This window comes from Scomber japonicus, chromosome 9 (genome assembly GCF_027409825.1).
Source record: "Scomber japonicus isolate fScoJap1 chromosome 9, fScoJap1.pri, whole genome shotgun sequence".
In the NCBI taxonomy this organism is placed as follows: Eukaryota; Metazoa; Chordata; class Actinopteri; order Scombriformes; family Scombridae; genus Scomber; species Scomber japonicus.
The window spans coordinates 11770883-11781053 of NC_070586.1; the positions used below are offsets into that span (position 1 = coordinate 11770883).

Genomic DNA, 10171 nt, shown 5'->3' on the forward strand with positions numbered 1-10171 from the left:
ATGGCGAGGACTGGCTCAGCGTGGCCCAAAGCCCAGCTGTTATACAGATGTTCTGTCAATCTGCAAGCCACCAGGTAAGGACGTGTTTTAGTTTTAAATGCATTAGCTTTGTTAATAGTGTGACTTTATATGATTAGCCTACCTGCAGACTTTGGTGAGTTGCTAACTGTAGGCTACAATTTGACATTTAATGCTAGCTAACTATGTCAAACTTTGACATATGAAACAATAATATAGCTTACGTCACTCTGGTTGTTTTAAAAACTAAACTCACATAGCCTACGTAACTTTTAACCTTTCCTAAGTTAGCTTTCACCACTTTTTAACAGCTGTTTTATCTCCAGCATTTTGTTTTCTTGGTGACTTTATTCATTTTTCCCTATCTTTCCCTATATAAAAACTTATATTCTCCAAATCCCCAAATGAAGGTGCATGTGTGTGATACATAATGTGCTATCAGTACCTGTACAGTCATTATTACCAAGACAACAAAGCAGTTTTCTTCCTTTAATCATTTGCTGAACCCCTGAACTTTGTCCCTGTGAAGCTACACTAAATGTAACTATCACTTGTTAACAATTTATCAGCACCTTCACACTGTGCTGTGTGTATTTACTCTGTCACTGTATTCAAAAACAAGTGGGGTTTTTTTGGGTTTGTTTTTTGCTAGGGTACCAGGGGAAAAGTGTATCTAATTATAGTTCCCAATTAAAGCCACTGGCCCATGAGGTTATTAAGAGAGTTCCCACTGATCTTGAAAGTTTGAGTTTTTTTTTTTTTTTTTTTGAATAATAAAAGCCTTTGAAACTTTGAATTAACAGATGACAAAGTACTTAAATTTAAGAAAATAAGTGTGATAAAGTATAGCTCCTTTATCACTCTCTCTAGTGGGCATTTTTAGTCTCTCTGGATCTGAACACTCCTAATCCTGAAATGAGATTAATTTTGCCTTATAAAATGGTTTCAGCAAGATTTGTTTTAGCTAGATGATATTATAAATATATAAAAATCTGTGCATGTCATTTGAATGTCCTTCAATGTGATGTCCTGCTGAGTGTGGGAACCCTGTTTAAATCTGTATAATGCATTATGTGTCTTTAAGAAACAGTTGACAACTTGTCTCTCAAAGTCTTCCACTCATTTTATTTTTCAGTTTTTGGTTTCAATTCTTGATTTGTATGTCTTGACAGAAGGTATTTTGCCCTCTTTTTCACTGTTTCACTGTTTTTTAACCCTCCTGTTGTCCTCGAGTCAAGGAAGGAGGGGAGGAAGAGGGAAGGAATGATGGAAGGGAGGAAAAAGGAAGGAAAGGAGGAAGGAAGGGAGGAAGAAGGACGGAAAAGAGGGAGGAAGGAAGAAGGAAGGAAAAGAGGGAGGAAGGAAAGGAAAGAAGGAAGGGAGGAAGGAAGGACAGAGGAAGGGAGGAAGGGAGGAAGGGAGGAAGGGAGGAAGGTAAGGGGAGGAAAGAAAGAGAGAAGGAGGGAGGGAGGAAGGAATGAAAGGAAAGGAAAGAAGGAGGGAGGAAGGGAGGAAGGAATGACAGAAGCAAGGAAGAAAGGGTAAGGAGGAAGGAAAGAAGGAAGGGAGGAGAAAGAGAGAGGAAGGAAAGAAAGAGAGGAGGGAGGGAGGAAGGACAGATGGAAGGAATGGAGGAAAGAAGGACGGAAAGGAGGGAGGGAGGGAGGAAGGAAGAAGGAAGGAAAGGAAAGAAGGAAGGAAGGAAAGAAGGAAGGAAGGGAAAAGGAAAAGAGGAAGAGAGGAAGGAAGGACAGAGGAAAGAAGGAAGGGAGGAAGGTAGGGGGAGGAAAAAAGAGAGAAGGAGGGAGGGAGGAAGAAATGAAAGGACAGAAAGGAGGGTGGGAGGAAGGAAGAAGAAGGAAAAGAGGGAGAAAGGAATGGAAGGGAGGAAAGAGAGAGGAAGGAAAGAAAGAGAGAAGGAGGGAGGGAGGAAGGACGAAGGAAAGAAGGAACAGACAGGGTCAATTTGACCTGGGAGGACAACACGAAGGTTTCCAATTTAAGAAGTTGTAACCTGAAAATATAGAACTTTTTTTTTTTTTTTTTTGAATATAATCAATTACTGAAATGATAAACAAATGGATTACTCATCTAATCCTTGCACCACTAATTCAGTTTTAGCGTAATGTAACAGGGTTGTCATTTGGAATAGTGCCTTCCTGCTTTTATGTCATTATTAAACTCTTTCCCACTTTATGTTCTTTTACACCAGCTCCAGAAAGTACAACCTGAACACATTCAAGTCTCATCTCTGTGCTCTCTGATTCTGAGAGACAGTTTATTCATGTTCAAACACTGATTGGTAGCATCTTAGGTTGCAACAATTGTTCTTAAAGTGAGTGATATCCCCCCTTTTATCCACTCCAGAGTGGGTGAAAGGGAAGTTTGATGCTGAAGACACAAGCTACGGTGTTCAGCCCCCTCACTCATACAGTATGCATGTTTTTCATATCAAAGGATATTAGCATGACTATCTTTTAACCCATATGTCACGCATCTCTATGCTCCTTTTAAGTTCTTTTTTTTTTTTTTTTTTTTTTTTTTTTTTTACATTGACAACTTCTCTGTCTTATGTTGTTGCTTTGAGCCTTTGTGAAACTTTCTTTCATTCTGTTTCTGTGTAGGAGGTTTTCAGAGAGTAGCGACAAAGGCTGGTTCCGTTCCTTATTTGTGCACAAAGTCGATGCCAGGAAAGATGCCCACTCCAACCTGCTGTCAAAGAAAGAGACCAGCAACCTGTATAAAATTCAATGTAGGCATAAGGCTTTTTTTTTTACTTACTTACAAATAAAGATGATTTTTTTTTTCCTTTCAGCACAGGGTCAAATCCAAGTGAATATGATACATTTACAGCACATTATAATGAAATGGCTCTGCAGTTTAGAGTCTCAACAGTACATCATCCTCATGTTGATCAAATTAAATCCACACTGACCTCACTGGGAAACCTCACAGAGAATACTGACAGTAACATGAGAGGCAAGCCCAGGACTGAGCTGTAGCTGTAGCTGTAACCCAGGGGTGTCAAACATGCTGCCCGTGGGCCAGAACTGGCCCGCCGAGGAGTCCAATCCGGTTCACTTTCCTTCCTGTGTTCTTTTCCTTCCTTCTTTCCTTCCTGTTTTCCCTCCTCCCTTCCTTCCTTTCTTCCTTCCTTCCTTCCATCTTTCCTTCCTCCCTTTCTTCCTTCCTTCATTCTGTCCTTCCTTTTATCTGTCCTTCATCCCTTTCTTTCTTCTGTCTTTCCTTCCTTCTTTCCTTCTCTGGATCCATCTTTCCTTCCTGTCTTCCTTCCTTCCTGTCTTCCTTCCTTCCTTCCTTCCTTCCTTCCTTCCTTTCATCTTTCCTTCCTTCCTCCCTTCCTTCCTTCCTTCCTTCCTTCCTTCCTTTCATCTTTCCTTCCTTCCTTCCTTCCTTCCTTCCTTCCATCTTTCCTTCCTCCCTTTCTTCCTTCCTTCATTCTGTCCTTCCTTTTATCTGTCCTTCATCCCTTTCTTCCTTCTGTCTTTCCTTCCTTCTTTCCTTCTCTGGATCCATCTTTCCTTCCTGTCTTCCTTCCTTCCTTCCTTCCTTCCTTTCTTCCTTCCTTCATTCTGCCCATCCTTCCTTCCTTCCATCTTTCCTTCATCTCTTTCTTCCATTTTTCCTTCCTGTCTTCTTTTCGTTCCTTCTTTCCATCTTTTTAATGGTCCGGCCCACATGAGATCATATTGTTGGTCTGTATGTGGCCCTTGATTGAAAATGAGTTTGACCCCCCTGCTGTAACCAGTTATTTGACATTATACATGCACCACATGTAGGCAGCAACAAGTTACTCTGTGATATTATAATGTTTTATATTCTACAAAGTTGTGTAAGCGACATCCAAACACTTTGTCTGCTTTTCTTTGAATGTGTGCTGACAACTGTGCCTGAAATCTATCATTCTTCGGTGGCTTTGATCTTTTTTTTGTGTGTGTGTGTGTGTGTGTGTGTGTGCCGTACATCACACCATGTAGGGATTGCAATTTGAACACTCTATCAGCCGTAGCCTATAACCTATTGAAAGCAAATCAGTTTTGTGTATAGAAGTCTTTGCTGAATCCGAGTGTGAAATTACTTTGTTGAATAATTTGATTGTATTTTTTTTTTAAGTTTTTTTTTTTTTTTAAATACAAGCAACATCTATTTCTGATAAGTCTGGCTCTCTCTTTTTTTCAGTTCACAACGTCAAACCGGAGTGCCTGGAAGCATACAACAGTCTGGAGTGAGTGTCTCCCTCTGCATTGCTATTTTCACTGCTTTGAAAAACGTTTCCCCTGCTTCACCTACACCAACCGAGGGGATGGTTCATTCCTTTTCTTGTTTTATTGGAATATATTTCCATAAAATCTGGTGGAAAGATAAGATAAGCTTTCAGTCAAAGAACAGCTAATTAGATTTTTGTTTTTGATACTCTTCTGGGATCCCCCCCCCTCTCTTCCATTAACAAGATGGACTTTGTTCCAAGTTGTAATGGTTTTCTTACAGAATCATAAAATTAATCTAACATAAAATGGAAGTAATAGGTGTAATGTTGGATAGAAAGTTGGATAATTGTAGACTTTATGCTCTCTTGGTGCTCTGTAGTTGCTCATCTTGGTGAAGAGAGAGGATATAATTAGTGTTACGCATTTAGAGTGTGAAGTGTTTTTATATTCCTTTTGTGCTGACTTTAGGGCCGAGGTGCAAAACAAGCTCCATCGTGACCAGGACTATCCGTGTGAGGTTGTAGGAAGCTGGAATACCTGGTATGGAGAACAGGATCAAGCAGGTACAGTACACAGTAATGCATTAGAGAAGTAAATATGAGTATATGAGGACAGAAGTAACCTCTTATTGATCACAGTCACTGTAGATTTGTACTGTAAATTCTTTGGCGGATGATCATAGAAAAATATACGGACTCTATCACATGACTCATCGCCAACACCTCTCCTACATATGAGAAAGTACAGTGTATAGTACACATTCAGAGCATTAAGTGGCAGCAAAAAAGTAATCACAGTGGTGACGGAGGTGCTGTGTCTCTTGGTTGTGTGGGTGGCATCACTCCTTACATGGTGCTACAGTGACATCTGCTGGTCTGTTTTTGTAGTGCATCTATGGCGATACAGTGGAGGTTACCCTGCCTTGACTGAATGTCTGCAAAAGCTGAACAATAACAAGGTACGTCCTTTTTAGAAGTATTCTTCTTCATTTTGATAGAAAAAATGAAACAACAAAGCAGAAAGAGAAATGGAAAAGCTTATATTTAACCTTCCTGTCGTTCTCCCGGGTCAAATTGACCCTGTCTGTTTTGACTGTTCCTTCTTTCCTCCCTTACACCCTTCTTCCCTTCCTTCCTTCCTCCCTCCCTTCCTTCCTTCCTTCCTCCCTTCCTCCCTTCCTTCCTTCCTCCCTTCCTTCCTTCCTCCCTTCCTTCCTCCCTCCCTCCTTTCCTTCCTTCCCTCCTTTCTATCTTCCTTCTTTCCTCCCCCTACCTTCCCTACTTTCCTTCCCTCCTCCCTCCCTCCTTTCCATCCTCCCTTCCATTTTTCCTTCCTTCCTTCCTTCCTCCTTTCCTTCTCTCCTTACTTCCTTCCTTTCCCTCCCTCCCTCCTTACACCTTTCCTTCCTTCCTTCCTTCCTTCCTTCCATCTTTCCCTACTTGTCTTCCTTCTTCCTTCCTTCCTTCCTTCCATCTTTCCTTCCTTCTTCCCTTCCTTTGTCCTTCCTTCCTTCCATCTTTCCCTCCTTTCCTTCCTTCTTCCTCCCTTCGTTCCTTGACTCAAGGACAACAGGAGGGTTAAAGTGCAGCTAGTCTTTGAAGAATTGTTAAATCTACAGCAGTAATAACAGCAGTCTGTAGCACTCTCAGCATATTTGTTGGGTATTCTGTATACATTATCTTTCTCTTTCATCCTAACATTTTTTTCTCTCTCATCAGGAATATTTAGAGTTTCGAAAAGAGAGGGCAAAGATGTTGATTTCAAGGCGGAATCAGCTTCTCCTGGAGTTCAGTTTCTGGAATGAACCTCTACCCAGACCAGGTCCAAGCATCTATGAAATGCGCACCTATCACCTCAAGGTAGCTATAATTCATGTCCTAAATTACTTGCACATATTTAGATATTATTGCATAGATGTTATTTGAGTTTCAAAGTGACTTCACACAGTAAGTCAGCTGTGATCCTTCCGCTCTTTAAACAGGATGAATTCCTGGAGCCTGTTGCTTTAACACCCTGAAAGGACTTTTGTCAGTAAGATAGTATCTGTGTTAGTACAGTTATGGTGATATGGTTGCTTACACATCACTGTCATTTTATTTATTTTCAAAATTTCATGTGTTTGCATACTTTAGGTTTGCCTGTTGACATGAACAAAAAAAAGCAATTCTCCTCTTATCTGTCTTTGTCAACAAGATATTTGAGCTCTTAGATCAGCCACTGACAGGATGCATTTATGACTGATGTATTTTGTGGTAAACAGTATTGTGCAATGCGCAATAATGCTGAGAAGTTAGCTATTTTTATTTTTACTTTGTCATGTTTTAAAAGTCACTGCTACTGACATAAGTTTTGTTTGAAGAAAGTGAATTCATGTTTTTAAAAAGTGTAAACAAAATAAGCTTCAGTCTACACCTTTTTTCAGAATAAAAGAGAGAATAAATCTTTTGTAAGAGAAACAGATAGGGATGAAGAAAGAATGATGACTTATGGATTGTTTTGTTTATATATTCTATCTATTTTTCTCTTCTTTTTGTTTTGTTTTGTTTGCATGAACATCTGTATGAGAAATTTTTCATGGAAAGTCTTAATTTAATTTATTTTGTAACATATACCATTTCAAAGCTACTAATATCTCTCATGTTGAAAGTTTTACTATTTTGCCTCTCCTGAAACTGCTGCTGTGATTTACACTCATTCATTCACAGTGAACTCAATGTGCTCTTTGCAAATTGAGGGATGTACCTAATAAAGTGATACAAACGTCGCTATGATAAGATCTGTGTAACCAACACTGAAGCTCTTCCTGCATGTGGGCAAATGTGCTGCACAGACTTGTGTTAAATAAACATCTTTGATTTTTCTGTTCAACTGGTTTAACTGTGCTGAGTCATGGTGTAGCTCTTACACTGATAGAGCTGTGTTTTTATATGTAAAAGACATGTATTATGTGAGGCGGTAATGGAGCTTTTAAGAGTCAGGTTTGAGGTTTAAAATGTGTTAATGATTTACCTTCTCACATCTGTTTCAGCCAGGAACCATGATCGAATGGGGTAATCACTGGTAAGGCTCCACATGCTTAATTTGCTTGAAATATAAATTATATTGTGGTCAAAAATGTTCCCACAATCAGGGCAAACATCAAGTGTGAAGTATTACATGTGTTCACGAGATGATTATACTCATGGAAATAACCTCTCTTCCAACAGGGCGAGGGCAATCAAGTACAGACAGGAAAACAATGAGCCGGTGGGCGGATTCTTCTCACAGATTGGTGACCTTTATGTTGTTCATCACTTGTGGGGTGAGTAGAAATGTACTGTACGTCATGTCAAAGATATTGTTTGGGGTTTTGGAGAAGTGGGCAAAGGGAAGCTTCAGTACCTTTCTTAACACTCCTGTCGTCCTCCCGGCTCAAATTGACTCCATCTCTTCTTTCCTTCCTTCCTCCCTCTTTCTTTAATTTTTCCTTCATTCTTCCCCTCCTTCCCTTCCATCCATCCTTCCTTGCTTCCTTCCTTCCTTCTCTCCTTACTTCCTTCCTTCCTCCTTTCCTTCTCTCCTTACTTCCTTCCTTCCTCCTTTCCTTCTCTCCTTACTTCCTTCCTTTCCATCCCTCCCTCCTTACTCCTTTACTTCCTTCCTTCCTTCCTCCCTTCTCTCCTTCCTTCCTTCCTTCCTCCCTTCCTTCTCGCCTTACTTCCTTCCTCCTGTCTTTCCTTGACCCGAGGACAACAGAATGGTAGCTCAACAAGCTCTGTCTGCACCAACAGATAGCAAATGTATTTGTGAAAAATGATCATATTAACCTAAATCAATTAAACACTTTTTAAAGAGAAATCAGTCATGTAGTCATGAATGATCTGGCACTGGTTGTTTTATGATACTTCTGTTGTAGCATTGTTGTAAATTTGTGGATTATGTGCATTATGTGCATTATCCTATGTGTGCACCCAGTGAGGTTTAACCCAATCAATTACATAGTTTTTGCTTACAGTGACCTTACTATCTATTACTACTATTCTATCTGAATTTTTTGTTTAGACTTTTAAAGCTGATTTTCTTTTCTTTGTTTTTGAGACTGACCTAAATGTATCCACAAAAAAAATGTAGTTTATGTATTATAGGTATAATATGGTTCTATGTATGTGTGGTTTATATGTTCACAGCTTATAAAAGTCTCCAGTCCCGAGATGAAACAAGGAACTCTGCATGGATGAAGGAGGGATGGGCTGTAAATGTGTATGATACAGGTAGGAGAGATGCACACAGAAACATTTCAAAGTAAAATTCTAGCTTTGGCCAATTTAGCAATAGGTGCTACTTACCTTATAATATGCCAATCATCCAAGACAGGACATATTTATCTTAAATCTGTTGCTGTTTAAGTCATGTTAGTAAGTGAAATTGTGGTTGCAGAAACTTCTAATCATAAAAAATATTTATTATGGTAGTGTTGTTGCTACATTTCCAACATTACAAATTTGATCAAACTTATGGTATGGTTTTGAAGTAAAGTTTGTACATGCTTTTAATTCATTCATCCACTCTGAACATAGGGTAGTAAACAATGCAGGCAGGCAACTTGTCAGCTAAAATATGAGATTTATTATCTTAACACTCCTTGTGAAGTCTATGAAGCAGTAGTTGAGAGCACAGGGAGTGATCATTGCAGATCCTCCTCAGGGATTGTTGAGAACAGAGTCCACAGGATGCTGAGGAGGTGGTGGGAGTACGCAGAAATGTCTAAAAGGGAGTGTTGTGGCGGCAGAGTAAGCAGATAAGAACAGGGGTATACTTTATGAGATAGCTATACTTCCAAGAAATGGTGTTGCAATGGCACTCAAGTGATAAAGATATATTCAGATAGATACATAGAAAAATAAAGTTTTTTTTATTCTCTGAGATTGTAAAACACGGTAAGCTTAATGAAAACCGTGATCCTGATGAAAATGAATAATTAATTCATTTAATTGTACATGAAACAGGCCTTTTACAAGTCATACCCTACTTGGGTAAACTTACAAGTTGAAGTCATTTCCAGTACGTCCAGTTTCTTTTAACAAGTAAAGGTTTAATGTTTAACATTGTTTCTCTCTGTGTGTCGTCAGTGCCTTTGATCAGAAGCATGGAGTCTAGGATAATGATTCCCACCAAGAGTTCACCATTACAATGAGGAGATGACTGAAAATGCGAACATCCCGGTGACCCCGACTCATTCACCTTACTGCCAGCGAAACGAGGAATGAAGCTTGGTCTTACTGATTGTAGATTTTTTGTATCTGCTGGATGATCTGTACCACCAAGTATGTAAACAAAAACATTCAGATTCTATATTTGCATCGCAGCCAGCCAGTCAGTCATAGGTCAAATATGTGAGGGGGGAAAAAAAAGGAGTAACAAAGTGAGACAGTGGAATGTAAAATGATACGTTGATGATATGCCAAATGTACATTATGATTTTGGAATAGCAAGGTGCAGTGTGTTTCATTCTTATGGTAATGAAATGGTTATGGTATTTTTTTTTCCCACAGTGAATAGTAGGGATGGTTTTATGATTGTACTTTTATGCCTGGAAATGAATCACACTGAAGGTGATCACATTTGTGACTGTGAAACAACTGCCTGATGATAAAATAAAATTTGTCAGGTAACCTCGTGCTTAAGAGTCCACAAACATATTGCATTACCTCATCATTTCCTTGATAAACAGTAATTGACAGTAAGCTGTGTCAATAGCCCACCAGGAATAGATCTGTAACTTCCGGTATGACGTGGTCAGCAAATTAAAAAATAAAAGTGGAATAATACACAGCATCATATTAATTGCAATATTTGGCATTTCTATATAATTATAACTGAAGCAAAGTGAAATGGTTTGGTGGGTAGAAGAATTTTGAGCCTTTCTTGTGATAGTAAAACTGTGA

At 39.2% G+C, this 10171-nt stretch overlaps 1 protein-coding gene across 1 annotated transcript; it reads left to right on the plus strand.

Annotated features, from left to right (window-relative positions):
* nipsnap1 (nipsnap homolog 1 (C. elegans)) lies at positions 1–9865 on the plus strand. Its single transcript, XM_053325487.1, has 10 exons — positions 1–74; positions 2643–2770; positions 4219–4264; positions 4716–4810; positions 5135–5205; positions 5966–6106; positions 7276–7307; positions 7454–7548; positions 8414–8497; positions 9356–9865. Exons 1-10 carry the CDS (start codon positions 1–3, stop codon positions 9418–9420), a joined length of 831 nt encoding a protein of 276 aa, XP_053181462.1. The 3' UTR covers positions 9421–9865.
* The last annotated feature ends 306 nt before the right edge of the window (positions 9866–10171 follow it).